The sequence below is a fragment of the Chinchilla lanigera genome, unplaced genomic scaffold (genome assembly GCF_000276665.1).
Source record: "Chinchilla lanigera isolate Chin_1 unplaced genomic scaffold, ChiLan1.0 scaffold00051, whole genome shotgun sequence".
NCBI lineage: Eukaryota > Metazoa > Chordata > Mammalia > Rodentia > Chinchillidae > Chinchilla > Chinchilla lanigera.
This window is the reverse complement of record NW_004955452.1, coordinates 16,914,230-16,936,770: the sequence shown is the minus strand read 5'-3', so window position 1 is coordinate 16,936,770 and position 22,541 is coordinate 16,914,230. Positions and strand designations below refer to the sequence as shown.

At 40.4% G+C, this 22,541-nt stretch overlaps 1 protein-coding gene across 1 annotated transcript in view; it reads right to left on the bottom strand.

Annotated features, from left to right (window-relative positions):
* Macf1 (microtubule-actin crosslinking factor 1) overlaps positions 1-22,541 on the bottom strand; it is a gene marked incomplete in the record, with an annotated part of 341,157 nt that overhangs the window by 89,170 nt on the left and 229,446 nt on the right. The window contains 9 exon segments of the mRNA XM_013519481.1: positions 5,181-6,652; positions 7,337-7,832; positions 9,148-9,347; positions 10,418-10,547; positions 11,739-11,980; positions 12,651-12,713; positions 16,373-16,490; positions 19,213-19,369; positions 20,658-20,824. Of these exon segments, the coding sequence (XP_013374935.1) occupies positions 5,181-6,652; positions 7,337-7,832; positions 9,148-9,347; positions 10,418-10,547; positions 11,739-11,980; positions 12,651-12,713; positions 16,373-16,490; positions 19,213-19,369; positions 20,658-20,824 (3,045 nt within the window).

Here is a 22,541-nt window from a genome sequence, read left to right as displayed (position 1 = left end):
TCCTTATCTTGGCTGCTGTAAAACTGGGGATGCCTAAAACTCCAAGTTTGATTTCCCTTCTCTCCCAGGGCAGGTTGATAACACTGATCTAATTTGCTTTGTCCTCTCACTCTCATCTCAGGGTATGGTAACTGGCAAAAGTGCAGATGGGCTGATATTGCTTTTGTAATCATTTGAAAGGAAGGAAAGGGCATTTATGTGCAAATTGGGAGTCTTTCAGCTCCATGCTGGGCCCTGTCTTCCAAAGGTTTTCTCATGTACTGATGGGGTAGCCTAAGTTTGCCTACCATGAGACAAAAATTGAATAAAGGGGTTTAAATAAAAGACTTCCTTGTTCTGGTTTCATAGAAGGATATGTAGTTCTCCCAGACAGAAGCTGCAAATGTACTGAGTACCTGATCCTGAGCTCTGATCAATCTGACTAAAAATTGCTATAGGGAAGGAAGCCTGTTGCCATGCCAAAAGTCCACCAGCTCAGCCAAAGAAAAGTTTAGTGTGGATGCTTCAGATATACCATTATGTGAAGTGAACGACTTGAGACATGCACAGAGCCTAAAGAGGTTTCTGTGTTCCCTGCTGTGCTTTCTTATCATTGAGAGGTAGACTGTGAAGTATGAAGCCTGGTCTGTATCATACTCGTGAACACAGAGAGACTGAAGGTGCACCCAAGTTTCTTGATGCTGCTTGTCAGCACGATGTCAAAACCACCGTGTGCTTTCTGCCTGAAAGATCAGCATGGTTCTTATGGCAGAGCAGGCATTCAAGGAAGGGACCAAGTTAAGACTCATAATGTCGATTCTTGACAAGTAAAATCCCCACAGGGAATTTCAAAATGAGGAAAGCTTCTTGTTAGCATTGGACTTAACAGATTTTTACGTCTACTCTTCGCAGGAAGGTCACACTGGGGGAAATCTTAAGTTTCAGCAATAAAAAGATTCTTCCTTAAAAAAAAAAAAAAAAAGAGGTTCCTCCTTTCTCCTAAGTCTCCTGTGAGGCACATATAATTCCTTTTCCTCAATAATCTAAGACTCTCTTGTTCAGGAAAACGGAATTTCCCGAAGAGGCCAGTCAGGCCTTTCCTTCCAGTTTTCTAAAAACATCCTCAATACTCTCATTACGATTTCTGGAAAGGTTTCTTCCTCTCTATTTGCAAAAGACAGCTAAAGGTCCTAACTCAGGAAGGCTGGGGTCTTTGCCTGCTCACAGTAGAAAGGACCCTCTTCCGTTCCCATCTGATAGGTCCTCACTGGCTGACCCGAGTCTATGTTCAGAGGTAACTGAGGGAAAGAAAACCTTTCCTAGGAATAACGGCTTTCAATTGCTCCATGTTCTTTTAAGGAAGAAATAATTTTTCCCACAGACTAACTGTGGTGGCATGGATTTTTTAGCACTATTGTACAGTCCCACAAAGCCTGGAGCTCACCACAGACTTGACTGATCCATCTGCTACAACTACTCCCAGTGGAGTTAGCCAGGTCAATCAGAGCCTGTGGTTTGGTCCCAGATTCATATCCTCTTCTTACACATATGATTTGTTGACAGCTTATTAATGAAAGAAAAGGGTTAAAAACTTAAAATTAGTGCTGTTTGAACTATTTATCTTCATTAGTCTTTTTTTTTCTTATTAAAAGTAATTTGAATCTGAAGGCAGGGTCATAATTTATGAGTTAAGTCTATGGCTGGACTACAAGCACATTAACCCAGCAATGCAAAACTCTTATCATGAAAATGATTCAGTCCTTAAAATGGGTCCAAAAAGACTTTCCCTCTCTGTAGCCTATCAGAGGCTGTGGAACTGACAAGAGGAGTTTTTCCTCTCTCATTGTTTTCATTTCCCATGAGCTCAGCATGAGCTCAGCCAGGAGTATGCTCCTCCCAGCTTACCCAGGGACCTTTGCTAGGAGGAGGCAAAACGCCCTAAAGCTTCTGACTTCCTTACAAGGTATACTGATGGGACAGGGCTTCTTTCTGCTGTGCATACCCAACTTGAGGGGAGAATGATCATTTCATAGAAACTACACACTGACTTAACAGTGATTGTAACTGGGCACTCCACGCCTTCCTACCTTCCCACTCTGGATTCAGGCTTGCCTTGCCAACACCAGTGCACTGTAGATGAACACACCCTGCCAGTGTCCAGCTGACTGTCTCCTCCCACGCTTCATATTCGTAATATCTGATGTTGGGGGCTTATTCTTAGAAACCAATGAAATGAGTTGACTGTAACAAGGAACTAAGTTGCTACTGAACTCAGCACTACAAGGCAACATGTGTTGGGACACAAAAAGTAATGTCCAGTAATTTCTTAAAATTGCCCAGCAACATCAAAATTCAAAATACTTCTAAAAACCAAGGAAAAGATGACTTGTTATCAAATCCAAGCACTGTATATGCCTAACTGTGGGCTCTTCCTTACATTCTAGCTAATAGTGAAAGCAATTTTAACAGCCTTGTTTAACTTCATTTTCTAGGTCACTGAAGATTAGAAGGGAGAGGCAAGAGTTAACTGTTCTATATCCATAGGGTATTGGTTCCCCTATATTTAGAACCCATACATATTTAGATCCTTTGTATAAAATGGCATGGTATTTACATCTCCCCATATACTTTAAATCATGTCTGTATTATTTGTGATACCGAATATAATGTGAATGTCATGTGAACAGTTAGTATACTATATTGTTTTCAAATTTGTATTCTTTTTCATTGTCTTTCCCCCTTAAATATTACCAGTCTGTGGTTGATTGAACTTGCAGGCACAGAAGCAACTGTAATACTTGATAATATGGTGGTTGTGGGGGAAAAACTCAGAAATGACCTCCCTCCTACACAGCTATACATAGCAATCCACCCAGCAGCACACTGGTCAGGCCGTAAGCATTCCAATATAGCATTCAAACTGCACAGCGATATAAAACATTTACAACACAGCAGTCCCAAATGTCTCCAATATCTTTGAAAATATCACCACAGTAAAGAACAGTAAGATCTTTTTAATATTAACCTGCACTCAGAAAAAGACAAACAATGGTATGTACAATACAGCATTGAGAAAAGTAGGCAAATAAAATTTAAAATAATTCCTACATAAACTAGAATTTGGTTATACAAGACTGTTTTGCAGCTTACAATGATAAATTTTAATTTTCTAAGACATTCACTTAGCTTTAAGTTAAAATTTTAAGTAACATAGATCCAGGAGAGTTGGACAACGGATACATACTTACAGAATAGAGTCTCTGCTGTCAAGGAGCTGACAACAGAAAAGGAAAAAACAAGTAAAGGCTGACTCAGGGAAGGCCATCCTGCTTTTAGAATAAGGAGGCATCGGTGTTTCACAAAGGAACATACAACTGCTCATAGGCTTGAATTTTCTCCATCTACTCTTGCTGTATTTTGATGCCTGAAGAAACCCAGATATAACTGCACATGGTAATACATGCCTGTAATCGCAGCACTCTGCGAGGCTGAAGCAGGATGATTGCAAAATAAGTGCAGTCTTGGCAATTTAGCAAGACCTTGTCTCAGGCAGATGGATGGATGGATGGCATTGCAGAAAGGAAAGAAAGGAAACCCAAACATAATAATTTCTGTTGCTTCGAACTATACTACCTTCAAATGTGGTAAGGGGGCCTTCAGTCAACATCCTACTTTAATGCTGAATGTTCCTTAAGCTCCTAGAAAGGCCCTTCTGAAACAGACATCTCTCTGCAGCTGGATTATGTCTACCATGTTACCTGTCATGCCATTTCTAGGGACCATGTAGCTCTAATCTGGTGTCAGTACTCTCTTTTCCATCCACGCTTTTGTCTGTCTGTCTCTGTCTGTCTGTCTACCTACTCACCCACCCATCTATCTTTCATCATTTATCTTTCTGTCCATCTATTGTTACTGGGTTTTGAACACAAGGCCTCTGCACTGAGCTACATCCTCAGCCCCTTTTAAAATTTTTAAATTTTGAGATAGGGTCTCACGAAGTCACTAACTTTCCCAGGCTGGGCGTGAACGCACAGTCCTTCTGCCTCAGCTCAGAATGCTGGGATTACAGGCATATACTACATACCCAGCTTGCATCCATGCTTCTAACATAATCTGGATAAACAGCAGCTTTGAGAGAACAAATTTTACTCCAATGGCAGGAGCATTAGCTCTGTAAAGTAGGAATTATTAACACCAGTAATAGAAATAAAAGTGCTCAAAGTATCTTTTCCCAATCTCTTCCATGTACTCTGAAGGGCACAGTGGCAGAGGCTGGCAATTTTAGATATTTACAACAAAGGAAGCTTTTGGGAAAAGGGCTTACATAGCGAGAGCCAAGACCCAAAACAAAAGTGTCTGACTAACAAATTTATACTTTGGGTTCCAGTCATCAGTAATTGAGACTCAGAAAACTGCAGCACTGGAAATTCTGACATAGGTGAAGAACTAAAATATTTTAGCAATTAAGACAGTACTTCTCAAACTCTTACATGCAAAGAACTTTTGAAGTGTCTGGGGTATATTCTCTCTTTTTTTGAGACAGGGTTTCACTATATAGTGCAGGCTGGCCCTGAACTCACTATGTAGCCTAGGCTGGCCTCAAACCCACAACAATTCTTTGGCCTCAGCCTCTTGAGTGTTGGGATTACAAGCACGGGATACCACACCCAGCTGCTTGTTGACAGTGGGGCATTTATTTGAAGTATGTTTCATTTAATAATTCATGAGAATTTTGTAAGTTTTATTCCATTTTACATCAATAATTCTCCCCTGAAATATTAACACTGTAAAAAATTAACACTGTTAAAATTAACACTGTAAAAGATAAGCCCATGCCCACCCTTATGGCTTCTCATAGCTCATTCTGAAAAACAAGCACCTGAAGATATCTTCACTGCAGTTACCAAACCAGCTAATCTGCAATTTCAAGAAATCATAAAAGGAGAACCTCTGCATAAGAGATAAGGCTTAGGCGTGTCTCTTTGTATGTTCAATTAAGAAATAAACTACAACCAAAAACTGATCAAATTGGTCTGCTCAGAAGTCCAAGAAATTGCTTAGTTTTCTAATAGCATGCTTTGGTGGTTTAGGAGAATAAGGAGACCAGGGACAGAAGTGAAAATGTATGCTCAACTAGTATATAAAGTAATGGCAGAGAAATACACATGAGATAGAAAGACTTAAACAAGGGTGAGACTTACTTTAAAATCTGCTAATTGTTGGTTGATGACATCCACTTCCGTCCCCACTACCCACTGGAGGGCATCTCCTTCCTCTGCTGCAGTGGTCGCATCATTCAGTGCTTTCAATTTCCTGTAGAAGTCCTCTACACGGCCCAATGTCAGCTCTAGCTGTTCCTGGCGAGCTTTTCCCCTCTCTGTCAGTTTACTGCACTGTTTGTTCAGAGCTTCTAGCTCCCTCTTCAGACCCAGCAAGTCCAGAGTCCCCTCTTCTTCCAGCATTTGTTGGCACTCTGCTTCAGAGGCCTCTATGTCAAACCTGAGGGCTTGGATTTTGTTAAGAAACAGCCATACATCCTCAATTTGGGACTGGAGGCTATCTGTGTCTCTGCCAATAGCACCCATGCCATCCAGCTCATCGTCCAGGTCTGCCAATTGAGAAAACATCTCCCGGACTCGGCAGTGAAACTGGCCAATGCCCTCCAACTTGTTTTCCATTGTCACGCAACCACTATTCACTCTTTGCTTCACTTCTAGGAACTCTTGCTGGGCAACCTCAGCTTGATGCAGAAGTTGGGAAGCATCAGATCCATCTGGCGCATCTTCTACCAGCCCCTGAGTGAAGTTCCTCAGATAGTCTACCTGAGGTTCCAGGGCCTGCAGCACTTCCTGTTGAGCCCTCAGCTTCTCCAGATTCTTGTTGCTACAGGCTTGAGAGCCCAGAGCATCAAAGATTTCAAGTTGATGTTTGGCTCCTTCCACCTTCTTTTCAATATTCTTAAAGCTTTCTTGGAACTCTTTGAGCCTCTGACTCATTTCTTCAAGCAACCCTGTTTTGGCCTGTAGCTCTAGTGTAATGACATCCATGTTCTGGTTGATCCCAGCCTTCTCGTCCCGAATATCATCCTCATCTGTTTCTGAAGAATTGATGAGAATGTCAGCAGCACTATTCAGTATTTCCAGCAAGGAGCGGCGCTTCTCCACCTCACTGAGCATAGCCTTTGACCTCAGGAGACCAGACTCGAGTTGCACTGGGTCCAGAGTGACTTGCAACTCTGATAACTTGGCCTTACAATCTTCTATCCATGGCACAAGGTCTTCCACATGCCACTGATACTTCTGAGCTTTCTGCATGCAGTCCTTGAGTCTGGTTTGTCTATCAGCAGTTTTTTTACTAAGTTCTTCCCAATGACTTTTGAGTTCAACCATCTGGTTTTGTAAAGTCCTTTTCTCTTCTCCAGGAGGAACAGAGAGCAGCAGAGACTCTCCCTCAGCTACAATCACCTCATAAGAACCACTGTGTTGATTAAGGCTCTTTTGAAACTCTTCATTCTCCTGTAACTGAGACTGTATCTGCTCTAATTTTGCAGAAATTGGGCAGTTTTTTGCTTGCTGGCTTTGTTTGTCATCCAACCAACTCCTCAGCTCATCAAACATTTGCTGAAACTGCTGGGTACTGGCAAGGGCTGCCTGGAGTCTGTTCATGCGATCAGCTAAAAAAAAAAAAAAAAAAAAAGAAACTGAAATTAATCAAGCCTGAGCATGGCGATAGAAATGTTTGTGGAGAGTATATGAGAATCTACCATAAAGAGGCATGTAACTAGGCCCCTTCACACAAGTATCTTATTCAATCCCCATATCAACCTTCCAAGGTGACTTGTGTACTTCTAAGCCAGTGTAAACTGATATAAAGAAAAGGTTTTGTTGGTGAATGTGTGCTTAACTCTATCTATGAGTATATCTATAGGCATGTGTCTACCTGATGACTGGCCTTGAATTAGAGCTTGTACCTCTAGGACTGTCCTACGTACAGCCCCACATGGCTCTACCGCTCAGTGTGTACCAACAACAGCAGTTCTGCCGCTGGAAGCAGGGTCTGGGTGACACAATTCTCTTTTTGTTTTGTTCTGCTGAGACATGGTCTTGCCATGCAGTGGAGGCTGGCCTTAAACTCACTTATGGAGCCCAGGCTGGCCTTGAACTCGAGGAGATCCTCCTTCCTCAGCCTCCTGAGTGCCAGGATTACAGGCATGGACCACCACACCTGGCCTTGGTAACACAAATCTGAGTCTAAAAGCTACTTAAGGGTCATCCTACATTCCTGAGACCACTATTAAGCCACTCAGTTTCTTCTTGCCACTGATAATGACAGAAGTGTGCTCCTCATTCCAACTCACCTGCAAGATCTTCTAGGCCTTGGAGTGGCAGGGTGACCGTCTCTAAACGCTTCTTGAGCTCATCTTTGAGGTACTGCTCACCAATAAGCATTGAGAGGTCATTGCACAGTGTCTGGGCCTCCTTAATCTCACTGTGAAGTTGCTCCAAGTCAGATCGAATCTCACTGGTCTCCTCCAATTGCTGCTTTACAGCTTCAGGCTGGGTGCTGATGGCTGACTGGCTGCTTAGACGCAGCCCAACTGCTTTCACCTTCTCAGATAAGTCCTGGAGCAATTCTTGGTATTGCGTGCTTTTGACAATAGCTTGGTCAATTTGGCTGGAACGGGAATTCAATTTGTTAGTTAGTTCAACCCACTTCTGATTGATGCTCTGGAGTTCTTTCTGTACTTGGCTGGTGGATGGAGAAACATCTCCCGGGCCTGTGAGAATGCCCCGAGCCGCCTCATTCAGCTGCTCATGCTGTTGCCTGCGCGCTTCAAATTCCTTCAGCATAAACTGTAACAGAAACAACACCAACATGTTTATAAGAAAAAACAGATCTAAAACCAGTGTCAAAAGCAAAAACTAATTTTGGATTGTGCCAACCCCTTCTGAAAATAAGCCAAAAAACTCCAAGGACCAGACTACTAGTCTGAGGCTGTATTACCTTTTTTTGTTTTGTTTTTTTCTTTCCTTGAGACAGGGTCTCGCTATGTAGCTCAGGCTGGCCCTGAACTCATGATCCTCCTACCTCAGCCTCCTAAGTACTGGGATTATAGGTGTGCTACTACACCTGGCTGAGGCACTATTACTTTTAACAACTATTTACTAAAAATTTATTTTGAAAAGATTGTTGACTGGATCTATTTATTTTTCTTATTTGTCCTATTTTGTTGTAATATCAGTTACGAAGGTCAGTGTGGGCTAGGAAACCAGGATGGCATTCATCAGCTTTGCTATGCAACACCACGCTTCTGAATTCAAAGTCGGGAACATTGGGTCCCTCAGCCAGCTGTATTACTGGCTAGGTTTGCCATTTCAACTCTCAGTGCCTCTATTTCTTAGTTTATTTATTGGAATTCCAACAGCACATATGATCTGTACATTACAGTATAACACAATTAGATAAAGAGCTATTTAAAAATAAGGACTATGCTTTTATATTTATTTTCTATCCTCTTCTGCTCTAATCAAAGAAATGACTATTTTATGACAGACTGGTGGTGCCACAGCACTTGCATTTGAACCCTACTGTACCACTCACTAACTGTATAAACTTAGGAAAGTTTTAAAAAGTTGTTCATCCAGCACTCAGGAGGCTGAGGCAGGAGGATTGCTGTGAGTTCTAGGCCAGCCTGGGCTACAAAGTGAATTCAAGGTCAGCCTGAACTGTATAGTGAAATCTTATCTCAAAAAGACTGGGGGGAAAAAAAAGTTCAAACCTCAGCTCCATCATCTGTAAAATAAGGACAGTAAAGTACTTATCTTGGCTGTCATAAAGATTAAATGAGAGAGGTGAGGGTATAGCTCAGTGGTAGAGCACCTCCCTGGCATGAATGAGCCCCTGCATTCAATCCCAGTACGACAGAGAGAGAGAGAGAAAAAAAAGAAGATTAAATGAGATAATCTATGGAAAGTCCTCAGCATTTATACTATACAAAAATAAGATATGGCTGGCCATGTGGCACATGCCTGTAATCCCAGCACTTGGGAGGCTGAGGCAGAAGGACTGCTATGAGTTTGTGGCCAGCCTGGGCTATGTAGTAAACTCAAGGCCAGCAGAACCACACAGCGAGACCTTGTCTCAAAAATAAAAAAGATATGACCTCACCTGGACCTGCTGCTTTTGTGCATTCAACATATTGGGATCAATAGACAGGGGCCCCAGCACGCCCATCATCAGCTCCTTCTCCATCAGCCAGGGCCGGAGCTGGGATTCTGCTGCCTGGAAGCCGGCCAGATGGCTTGCAGACTCCTCTAGCTGCTTCTGCCGAGCCATAGTCACCTCAGTGGCCCTTTCCCATCGGGAGTCTGTAAGGAGGAAATGAGAACGCAGTTCCTTTACTCTCCTCAGTAACTGCTTGTCCCTAAATTATGTTTCTTCCTATGCTATAGGAAATGACCCTGGAAATATTATTTAACATTTATTTAAAATTTAAAATACCTTTTTTTTTTTCTTTCCGGTACTGGGGATCGAAGTCATGACCTTGCACTTGCCAGGCAGGTGCTGTGACGCTGAGCTAAATCCCCAGCCCCTTAAAATATCTTTTTAAAAAAATTTTAATTTATCATTCTGTATCTTTATTGGAGTGGTGGTAACATGAAACTGCTCATGATAAAATTATACAAAACTCACGATAAAATTATACAAAACACATATGTAGAGTATATGTAAAATGTACTACATATATTATCAAAGTAGTCTGTTTAAAATTTACTCTGCTGAGCATGGTGGTGCATGCCACTAATCCCAGCACTCAGGAGGCTGAAACAGGAGGACTGTTGTGAGTTCAAGACCAGCCTGGGCTACAAAGGGAGCTCATGGCCAGCCTGAACTGCACAGTGAGACCCTGTCTCAAAAAGACCTCCCAGGGGCTGGGGATTTAGCTCAGCAGCAAAAGCGCCTGCCTGGCAAGCGCAAGGTCGTGAGTTCGGTTCCCGGTACCAGAGAAAACCCCCCCCCAAAAAAAAAAAAAAAAAAAAGACCTCCCAAAATAAATAAATAATTAAATAAAATTTACTGTGCTATTTTTCATGCTAATACATTTTTTCATGTTCATTCACTTACATTACTTACTTATAATTTTTCTAACCTCTTTATTAAATATCTGGATCACCTTCCATTTCAATTTTATCATCAATTCCTTTTTAATTCTTAGTAGAGGTGGACTCTCAGTTTGGCTTGCTCAGGAAAACAGGCTTCTGATTCCAAGTTTCTACAGATTTTCCCTACTCAGGTTCCCTCAAAGCCCCATATGGACCTCTTCCTTGGTTATAAAACTTTACTGAACATAATTTCTATTTTATAAAATGTGCTCAAATTCCACTTATTTTGGAGACAAGCAATTTAGTGAATGTGAAACATTTCTGTGACAACTTACTGAGCTCCTCTTGCATTTTCTTCCAATTTTCTGCTTCTTGTGAGTTGGGATATGTCATTAGTAATCCAGCTAAGGCTTCCTTTGCTTTTTGGATTTTTGGAAAATTCTGTTCCAATTCAGCCAGGAAGGCCTATGAGAAAGAATATAAGGCATGCCATGAGATTCAGGGCAGGAAATGGGAGAGGGAGAGGGAGAGAGGGAGGGGGAGAGAGGAAGAAGGAGAGAGTGAGAGGGAGGGGGAGAGGGAGAGGGAGAGGGAGGAGGGAGAGGGAGAGAAAGAGAGGGAGGGGAAGGGGGAGATGGGAGAGAGGGAGAGGGAAAGAGGGAGAAGGAGGGAGACAGGGAGAAAGGGAGGAGCAGAGACGGAGGGGAAGAGACGGAGGGGGAGAGAGGGAGAGGGAGAGGGGGGGGGGGAGAGAGGGAGGGGGAGGGGGAGGACAGGGAGAGAGGGAGAGAGGCAGATGGAGAGGGAGAGGGAGAGGGAGAGGGAGAGGGAGAGGGAGAGGGAGGGAGAAAGTGTATACGTATGTGAAATGTTCGGAAGATTGACTGACTGGCAATTATAGGCTCTGCTCGGATTCTAATCAGGACTTATTTTGTGATTTTAAGATACTTAACATTCTGCTTCAATATTTACTTTAAAATGAAAACCTAAGATGGGTATGGTGGTGCATGCCTATAATCCCAGCGCTTGGGAGACTGAGGCAAAAGGATTGCCGGGAGTTCGAGGCCAGCTTGGGCTACAAAGTTGGTTCAAGGCTAGTCCGAAGCCTGTCTCAAAAAAACCCAAAAACCAAGATATAATGATGACAATGTTTTGGTAGTTGGAGGAGATAACATGCTATGCTCAACTGGAGTATTAGAACTTTTGGAGAAAATTTTTATAGGATCTTCTACGGTCTTACATCTTCTGACATTTTTCTTTGTCTTATTTGACAATCTTAAGAATGAACTGTTACCAGTGTTTTGGGGCCCTCCAAGAATAGAAAAGATGCTTTGATGAGAATGATTTGGCTCTCGTGTAACGACATATGGAAAAAAGAGATCCCATTCATAAAAGACTGATGCATCTGGGGGCAGGTATTTTCTGCACACATTTCAGGTTTTGTTTCTGAATTGTGACTTAACAGTTTCTAATTTCACAGGTAAGCAAATTCTTTAGGAAATTAAGGCATGTTAAAACATTTGGAAGCCAAACACACTGCTTATCACAGCCCGGATACCTGGCCGTGTTGCGCTCTCAGGTGCCTTGCTTAGGGCAGGAGCACTGGTGTAGCAGTCATTCCTCTTAGTGCTGAGATACAACTAATATGAACAGTACCTTGTTAGATTCAGCTTGGGCTTTCACTGTTTCCGTCTTGGTGGGAGACAAAGTGGCATCCATGGTTCTCAGGACTTCCTCTTTTGATTCCAGCCACTGCAGCACTGTGCTCGCCTCCTTCTGAACTTCCTCCATCCTGCTGAGGACAGCCTGAAGGCTTTCCTGGCGATCCCGCAGTACGCTCCCTAGCTTCTCATACTTCACATTTACATCTGACATGTCACACTGGATCTCCGTCAGGTCTAGCATCATAGACACAGAAATTAGACTGGGAAGAGCTCTCCCCCTGGTTTCTCATTCTGGAATTACTTGTCGGGGTTAAGCATCTGTCCTACTGCTTCAGTGAGCTAGTGATTATCTCCCTCCTAAGCACATACAAGCTTCTGTTTATGCAAAGCAGAAGAGCTCTCAGTCTGCTTTCTGGTTTGGGCAGTACATACTCCAGAGTATACCTGAAGATGCTCAGTAACCATGGAAACAACAGAAGCGGGGAGCACAATAAGAAATCAACTGTAGCATACTATCGGTGTTAAAGGACTTGCAGTAGCTTCCTGCTCTGTTCCTCCCAACTACAGAGAAGTCACCCAGGGAAGTTGAGGGCTTCTCTAGATTACCTCTTGAATGGCTTCTTTCTAATTTAGAGTCATATTTTTTTGCAAGGTCTCTCCACATTGGCCTTATCTGGTGAGCTAGTATTAATTTTTCCTCAGTACCTTCAGTTCTGGAGCTGCTAAACTATTTAGCCTATACTCAGCAGGCAGAGTGGCATCACAGTTGCTTCTCCCAAGACTTTTGCCCTCATACCCCTCCTGGCAGCAGCTCTTCCACACATATTAGAAAACACAGAGATGTAAATGAGAACACTGTCCCAACACACCCAACAAAGAGGCCTTGTTGAAATGGCATTCTCACCTTTGCAGGTATGGTATCCGTTTACACTGCCTAAAGAGCTTCCTACAGAGGGCAGTATGGAACCTGAGCAGGAGGACAGGGAGACAAACAGGGCAAGACCAACATGTTAGGAATACATATAGGCACTGCATTTGTTCTTAGACACTCACTTTAAGCTCGGGTATTAGGAAGTTAACACAGCACAGGACAACATACTCACGGAAAGAGACACATCATTTTAGCTGCCAGGCAACAAAATGTCACTTGAGGTGTTTTCTCAGCAGTAATGATTATTAATCTTTTCTAAAGGAAATTAAATTCTTAACTCTCTGAATTCTCTGGACCATTCCCTAATTTTGTGGAGTACTGTTAAAATTTTTGAGTCTTTTTTGGGGGGAGGATTTATAATAAAGCCCAAAAGAGTCATCTTTAATATCAATGTACTTCATATAATAAAAACAAACAATAAGCACAATTAAAAACACAGAAAGCAGTATTTATTTAATAAAGACATAAAAATGAACCTTTCTTACATTCCCTCTAAAGGAAGATTCCCTGTTATTCCTTTCCTGACCTATTCTAGGTCTCCTTACTCCACCAGAAGAAGATATTTTAAACAGTAATAAATCTGGCTCATAAACATTCTCATAAGTTCTAATTTGGACCTTTGGTTCTAATTACTATAATTTTACCTATATTTTCCTCAAGTTGATCCCTTCTATTTCAGAAGAGCTTCCAAGTTCAGTAAATATCAGGTCACAAAATTATAAAGATTACGCAGAAATCTGGGGAATATTCATGATATAGTGCTACATTAAAAGAGGGTACACCTCAGTGGTAAAATGCTTGCCTAGCATGCACAAAGCCCTGAGTTTGATCCCTAATACTGAAGAAAGAGAAAAAGGAAAAAAAGAATAATATGCCTATGTGCAACGACTACATTACACAAAAATCATGTACAAGGTTAAATTAAAAACTACTTGTTAGGGTGGTGATTGTAAGACTGAAATGTTAATGATATTGTATTTTCAATTAAAAATAGATCAAAAAAATTATTTTCCATTTTAATGTGGTGATAACCAAAAAACAAAAACTGGATTAAGGAAGTCCTAGCCAAGGCTGTCATTAACTCAGTCTGTAAGCCTTAGTCTATGGTCAGCCTTCGGTTTAACTCTCTAGAGTAAAAATACACGACTGTCTCTTCTGTAACTCTCAAAGGATTACTGAAAAGAAGTCAAAAGATAAGGTACATGAAAAATACTTCATGAAACAGAAAGAACATACACAACTATAATGAACTGGAGTATTGAGTTTTTCAATGAAAGAACTCAGGACAGTGGTTTTTTAACTTTTCCAAAGAAGTGCTTTAGGGATTCTGTAAATGTCTGGTTTAAAGCTACTACCTGGATAAATTTCTAACTACTAAGGAATGGCAATAAAACATCCATGTTCAAATGTGTTGAATGTCCCATCTTAACCTACCATCTCCAACCAGTCTATGAAACTTTTTGTGGAGGAATAAGCAGCTCCGGACACCTCTACATGTATTTAAACTTCCTTTTCAGTGCCAGTGATTGGAAAAGGTTAGAGCTGTTTGCCAGTATGACGTAATACTCAAACCTGTACACGAGCATTTCTGGATACTATCAGTCAAGGATAAACAACTACCGTACATTAAATAAAAGGTTGGGCAAACTCTCTTTTTTTTGTTTTGTTTTTTTGTTTTGTCTTTTTGAGGCAGGGCCTCGCTGTGCAGTTCAGGCTGGCCTTGAGCTCACTTTGTAGCCCAGGCTGGTCTTGAACTTGAAACGATCCTCCTGCCTCAGCCTCCCAAGTGCTGGGATTACAGGCATGCGCCACCACGCCCGGCCTGGGCAAACTCTCTTCGAGGTAGAATTGTACAATAATAGAATTCTTAATACTGTAGGTGATAAAAACCATTAACTTACAAACATTCTTAGTGGTTTAACTTGGAAACAAGAATTACTACATTACTTTTAAGTTTCTAGTACAGTTTAATCAAAGAGTATCCTAAGATTATAAAATGAACTTTAAAAAACATTTGTCATTATTTCATGATGAGTGTAATCATTATGTACTGCAAATATATACTAATAAAAATAATAAGAAAACCATTAAAACAAAAAATTGTTATCATTTGCAATTACTCATCTATATGAACCATATTTTGGGGATAGAATACTAAACAAAATTTAGAAATAAATCAGACTGATATAGCTATCATCTACTGATCTTCCTTTTCAAATTTTCATATTAATCAAAATAGTCTCAATATTCTCAGCAATATATTTCATAACAGATAAATGCTTAAAATTAACTTATAAGGGAAATTTGTGCCAGAAGTTTTACTTGTAGAGTAAGGTTCATATGATATCTATTCTTTTAAAATGAGTCTATGGTTGAGTTCATGCCTACTGTGTGTAAGGTTCATCCCGTCAAAACCAAAAATGACTGCAGTGCTTTAAAAGGTATGAGAAATGACTGATCTAGACCAGGAATCATCAAACCATAGTTCACCCACCAAACCTGGCCCTTCAGGTGGGCATGGTGGCACCTGTAATTACATGCCTGTAATCCCAGCACTAGGGAGGCTGAGGCAGGAGGACCGCTTTGAGTTTGAGGCCAGCCTGAGCTGCACAGTGAGTTGAAAAACAGCCTGGGCTACATAGCAAGTACATGTCTCAAAAAACTGAAGACAAACAAGCAAAACCAAATCGAGCACGCCGGGTCCTTTACCTGTATTTGTATACAAAGGTATTCTGGACACAGCCATACCTATTCATTTATATACAGTCTGCGAGTGTTTTTGTGCCACAGTGACAAGAGTATATAACTGTGACAGAAACCATGTGCTCTGCAAATCTAAGGGATTTATCTGTACTTTACAGAAAAAGTTTATAGATTTCTGATCTAGTCACATTAATAATTCACTGAATTTAGAGGTTTATATATTAAAGTATACAAATCCTCAGTTTTCTAAAATGCTGTCAACTCTTGGATAGTTCCAAGAAAACTTTAACTTTATTTTAAAGAACTTGTTTTCACCAGGAAAAAAGTAAACTTTTAAGTATTTAAGTAGGAAGAGAACAATACACAATACATCAACTATTATAACTGCCCTACTAACCTGTTTTGAAACTCAGTTTCATTGTTATGTTTATCTTTTTTCTCTTTAAAATAAAAAAACTATTTAAATGACTATAAAAGTATACTATCATAGTCTGCTAATAAAATCTATGGTTTCTCCATTAACAGCTAGCAAGTGACTGTGAAATCATATAGAATTTTGCCTAAGTGATTTAACTTACAGCCGGAGGTTATTCTTGCGTCTGACTTGGAGAACTGTACCAGTGTCTGCTGTACCAATGCTGACTCTCAACACCTGGCCTTCCCTTAGATATCACACTCATATCCACTCAGGCTGGCTCAAGCTTAAAGATGATGCATATCTATCCCACTGACACATTAAAGTTTTGCAAGATGAAAATTCCATTTTAAGCTCTTCTTTGTTCATTTTACTGTTCTAACTGGGCCAACTGGAGTAAACGGAGCAATGCTACATAGCTAACAGAAAAACACATCAGGCTGTGAGGAGAGATTGCTTTGTGGCCCCCATTTTTATAGCCAACCTTGACTTTGACTTTAACTACACAAAAAGGCATCTCCAAAGGCCGAAAGTGAAGAGTGACATTTATGCACTACATTTTGAAGTGCCCACTCACCTGTCTTGGCTGGGGAATCAGGTGCTGTGATCTCTGTGATGAGATTTTCTAAAGATGTGCCTTTGCAATTGATTTCTTCCACCAGTGTTCCTTTACTTGTCCAGTCATCCAGGAGATGCTGTTTATAGGACAAAACAGCTAAATTTAACACCTGGGGGCCTTTTCCTCATAACTAGGGACAACTGTTTTACGTACACTTATTTCTTCTTGTGGGTGGTAGTGGCAACTGAACCCAGGGCCTCACACATGCTAGGCAAGTGCTCTACTAAGAGTTACACCTCCAGCCCTTGCTATTCTCTTATCTGAGGAGATGGATTTGCTGACTTGCCCACACTGGGCTCAAACCTCCTGCCCTCAGCCTCTCAAGTAGTTGGATTACCTACACATCTGGCCTCTCATTTATCAAATAATTATTTAGCATCTACTATAGAGATCAGCACCTTGTCACGTATTGGAATACAAGATAGGATTATGACAGTTCCTAGAACCAAGTCCTCAGATTACCAGTTGCATTATATGATAAATGTTATTACAAAAATATTGTGAACTCTTCAGTGCATAAGAGGAGATACACTGCCTAAAGAGAAGAAAGCTCTGACCATCTATCAGGGGAACTTTAAACTGGGTTTGAGGCAGAGTTCAAACTTACCACGGAAAGGGAAAAAAATGGCATCTGCTCTAAGACAAAAGTACCAGATCGTGCTAAGTCTTGGAGATGGCATGGCCTGCCACAGCGGTATGATTTTACTCATTTCAAAACAGGGACACCATGCTATTCTCTGTAGTGAATATCCATGAAAACTTAGTAAGCTCTTGTCTCTAAACTTCAGAGTAGCAAGAGAAAGACATAAAAGCATTAAACCTATCAAGCTCATAAAGCCTAGCTCCAACTAACTTGTGGCTGGTCACTGCTTATCAAATCTTTCATTATAGTAAGTCCCTGACTTACAGATGAGTTCTATTCCATGAGAACATTTATAAGTCAGATTCTTTCATCAGTCCAACAAAATGAGTCTTATACACCTTTGACACACATACAATGTAAAGCATAAGAAAACTAAACACATACAGAAACACACTGTCTCTGACTGCACTATACTACTGTACATTACTGCACTGTACAGTAAGCACATAGCACATCTGTGCCCATGTCTGGCAGACACATGATTTACTTCTGCAACTTGTCTGCATCTGTGATGTTTGTAATGTGAGGTCAATTCCTATCTGAAAGTTCACAACTTGAATGTTCATTAAGTTGGGGATTTACTGTAATCATTTTTGATTCCTAAGCCAGTCCTAAAACTATGCAGGGACATGAAGGAAATTTTAAAATTTTGAGGGAAATACAGTGACCTCTGTTGGACACCATGCAAACAACTACTCTTAATTTGTTAGCATGGGGAATTATTTGGTTGCTCTGTAGGTTTTTTTGAGGGGTGAGACCTTGAAGTACCATGAAAAACTTCATGACACACTAAAGGCAGTCTCTATAATTGCATGAGCTTTATAATGTATGTGTGTGTACATGAATGTAAATGTATACTCTGGAATATATATACAGAGTATGCCAAAAAATGTACACATACTTCAGGAAAAGAAAAAGTAACAAATGTCTAGAAGCTAATGGCCCACTCTGAGCACCTCTTGTAATTGTAGAGGCCAAAGGTAACTTGTATTAATCTCATGATGTCTCAATAAAGTTAGCACTAAAATACTTACACAAATTTTTCTTTTCCTGATGTATCCATTTTTTTGGCAGGCTGTGTATATAGTCTATTGATCTGTTTCTCCAGAGAACCTTGATTAACACAGACGCAAGTGACTGAAATTCACTACTGAGTCCCAACACAATTACCACTTTATTCCATTTAACATGTATTAGACTGTTGAATCAATTATCTCCCACAGAAAACAAAACAAAACACCCCCAAAACAACAAACGTTAAGGGCACTGTAAACCAAGAAAGCTGGGGAACCTCTTTCGTAGGGAATTCCAACAGTAAATGTTCCTGGCACTTGCTTTGTGATAATAAATAAACTCTGCTCATTCACCTGCCCAAGATAAAACCTGTTTTTCTGAGAAAGTAAGGAGTAACACATGAGTGTTCATTAGAAGCAGACTTGGCTTATTTCAACAAAAAAGATACATCGCAGGTACAGGCAGAGGGGAGTTGACTATGAATCAAAGGTGATACAAAAGGGGTTCTGAGGGGACGGGAGAAAGACTGATCGTATTCTTAAAGGTATCTTCCAACCACGTGATTCTGACTTCCTTAGCAGCCAGAGTATTGCTAGTACTTTTCTCCTTAATTTTCTGATGACATGTCTGGTTACTTGCTCAATTATACCTGGCTTAATTCTTGAGTATATAATGACAGTACAAGCTTCTCAAAGACTAGACTCACTCTTTTAAAATGATGTCTTTTTCAGCAACTACCACATCATGAAAGGCATTCAATAAACAGCTTAAACAGTTTATAGATTTTCTTTCCAGATGATTATTTATTTATTCATTGGAGACAGGGTCTCACTATATAGTCCAGGCTGGCCTTGAACTTGCCAACAATTCTCCTGTCTCAGCCTCTCAAATGCTGGAATACAGGCATGTGCCACCACACCTGGCTTGATCTTGATTTTTAAATAGGAGATGTTGTAGTGCTCAGTGCTGCGTAGAGAGGGCTCAGTAGGAATCACATAAAGAGAACGGAGAAATGTCTATTCTAATACAGGTGGACAACTTGAATTTCTTGTAGTACCTCTACTCTGCAACTAAGGATTACTTGGTACAAGTTTCCAAACTACTGTCTAGCCAGAATACTACAGCCTTTCTATTCACCTACCTTCAGGTGCTCAATCTGCTTTTCCAGCTCTTTAGCACTCATGAAAGTCTCTGAAGGTGGAATATTTCCTTCAGTTTCTCTCAGCCAATTTTGGAAGGTCCTAATCAGCTTCCGAAACTCATCTAACTGCTCTCGGCAAGATGACGCATCTTTCTCTCTGTCAACAAAGAAGTGTTGTTACTTGTTAGATTAAGTTTTGTAAAATCAACTTGAGCTGCAACTAGGTTCCTTCTGGGACTCTAGGCATTGGTTTCCTAATAGGGCCCTTCCTTCCCATAATCTGTTCCACAGCAAGTTTGGCTGAACAACTGCATATAATGTAAGAGAAGCACCAAACTCAGGAATCTGTTGCCCTTGTTTGGACATTTCTGGGGAAAGGAGTCTTCAATCTTACTCCAGGCTAAAGTGAAAGTGATAAAAACTAAAGGGAGCCTGCTATTTAGGTACAATGATACAATGGAAAGAATGCATGCTTTGGATCTCAATTCTAGCTCTGTACATTTTAGGTATTTGATTCTTTCAAGTCCTCACTCAAATGGTGAACCTGAGACTCAGAAAAGTTAGGTGGTTAGCCCTATGTAAATCACATCCAAGAGTAAAATAAATCAAGGACAACGTTTGAAAATAGCCTTGTCTGTCAGTCAGATATCAACCCATAGATTTTGGTTCCTTGTGTCAATAAAAGGCAAGAAAAACAAACCTTAGTAGCCTTTGTCTTCAAACCCTCCACTAAATAACCTGCTGCTAAGTGTTGGTTTGAGTAACTATTTTCCTCTAGTTATTAAGACAGCCATCCACTAAATTAAGACTGTATTTATGGCTCAACCAAGATAGAAAACTTATTCATATGCAAGCTCTGGTGAGGTTTTTTAATAGGGAATCAATGTTTTTCAGCAGTAGGCTTAAGTCCACCAGCCTTTGTCATATGTTCCCTCGCGGGCCTTGAAAGAAAAATTTCAAAAATTTCTGAAACAGCAATTTGTATACTCTTCTAAAGTGGTTTAAATAAGCAAGCAGAGTGCAAATATATACCTTAATTATGTCCAGCAAGTCACCTCTACTTCTTAAAATTTATTTCAAATTCTGCCACAATCCCACTTGCTGCCCCAAATTTGTTCTATTTCATCAGGAAGTGTAGGCTTTTGGCCATAAAAAATAGGAACTCAATTCCATTAATGAGAAGGAATCCACTGATTAGCAACACAAAAACTACGAAATATCAAACAGATTGAGTAGCCTTGCCTAAAAGAGGCACCTTCCCCCACCCCAGAACTCAGGGTTTTGAATTTGCTAGGCTCTCATGCATGACTCAGTAGCAGAATTCTGAATGTCTCCTTTATGGAGGAAGGAAGAAAAGATTATTCACCCTACAGTAAGAAATAAACAACAATAACAACACCCTGCAGCAGTGCCTTAACACTGACCAAAACAGGTGAAAAACTCACCTTTCTTGAACTGTTTTCTGAAGTTCAGTGAAGTCCTTTTTGAGATTCTGTATCTTGTTCTGGTGTTGGGACAAGTCCAGTGCAAAGCCACAAGAGCCCAGTGCAGTGACCAGGTGCTCAAGAGTATCTAGGTTCTCCTGTTGGTCTTCCATTTCCAAAGTGAGCTCCTGTCCAGCAAGCAAACAAATGTATTAAATCTAATTTTTTTTCTGTTTTGTTTTTGTTTTAAGACAAGGTCTTGCTATGCAGTTCAGGCTGGCCTTGAGCTCACTTTGTAGCCCAGGCTGCTCTCAAACTCACAACAATCCTCCTGCCTCAGCCTCCCGAGTGCTGGGATTACAGGCATATGCCACCATGCCCAGCAATCTTCTAATTCTTGTAAATAAATATATTTAAGAAGGTAGCTCTTATAAATAAATACACTCAAGAAGATGACAGATATTCAGAAGTCTGGGAAAAATTCTATCTGCAGAGCAAGAGTGAAAGAGAAAAGAGGCAAAACTGCTAGGTTAACTGCTAGATTAAAATAATAAATTACTCTCCTCCAATTGAATGGAGGGTAGCTAGGAATTACAAGAAGTCTTGTCTCCTTTAAACACATGTGTGAATACTTGGGAGACAACATGATAGAATGAAAGGAATGCAAGTTTAGGAATCAAACAAATCTGAGAATCAATCATGGCTATGTCACCTAACTTATGATTATTTTTCCAGCCATAGATATTGAACCCGTGGTCTTGGCTTATATCTTTGCCTCATTCAAATGCTTATCTTTAAGATAAGGTTTCATTAAATTGCCCAGGCTGGGCTGGAACTTATGATCCTCTTGCTTTGGTCTCACAGAATGCTGGAAATGCAGGTATGTGCCCAGCTAGCTTGTGATCTTAAGCCACTAAATTCTAAGCTTTTACAGCCACTTCTGTAAAACAGAGAAATATTATGCCCACTGTATTTAACACTATATTAAAGATATTAGCCAATGCAGTTAAGGGAAAACCACTTGCATAAGAATTGAAAAAGGATATTGCTTCTTGGCCTTTTGCCTAAGATTAAGTGAAGAACTGAAAAAGGAATGATGAAAACATTTGCAAATTACATGGACGTATACTTGTAAAATACCTAAAAGAATCAATTTAATAAGGTAGTAGGGTATATAAATCACATAAAAATTCAAGAATAAGGGTTGGGGATGTAGCTCAGTGGTGCAATGTCTGCTTGGCAAGCATAAGGACTCAAGTTTGATTCCTGGTACCAAAAAGAGAAAAGGGGGGAAGACAAAAATCAAGAATAAAAGCTTCTCTTACCACAAAAAAAGGCTCAATCTTAGTCAACAAGTAACAAGAAATACACAAAACCTAAACATTAAAACACTCTTGAGACACACCCATAAAGATATATATATGTATATACCTGTGGGAATAAATACATTCAGTGTGACTCAAATAAAAACATCAGGGTTTTTCTTGCTACAAATAATAAAGCTGAAGTTTACATGGAAAAATAAATGAACAACTATATTTATGAAATGTCCTGAAAGTAAAAATACTGAGGAGTGCTAGCAGCCCTACTAGATACTAAAACAGTAAGAAAGTCTCTGTAATTAAAAGTATGGCACATGAATAGACAAGTCAGTGAGACAGAACAGAAAATCTACTTGTACTCAGTGTATGAAGTTTCTCTAAGTATGCAGGAGGCATTGAGTTCAATCCCCAGCACTGACAAGAAAAAAAATCCAGAAGGAGATTTAAACACATATGGAAATACTGTATATGATAAAGATGGCTTCTCAATTCTAGAGAAGATACTGCTAAGGCTGTAAAGTTTATGTGCTATGAAGTTTCATGTTCTCTTAGGTAGGGCTTCAGGGAGGTGACTGGATCATGG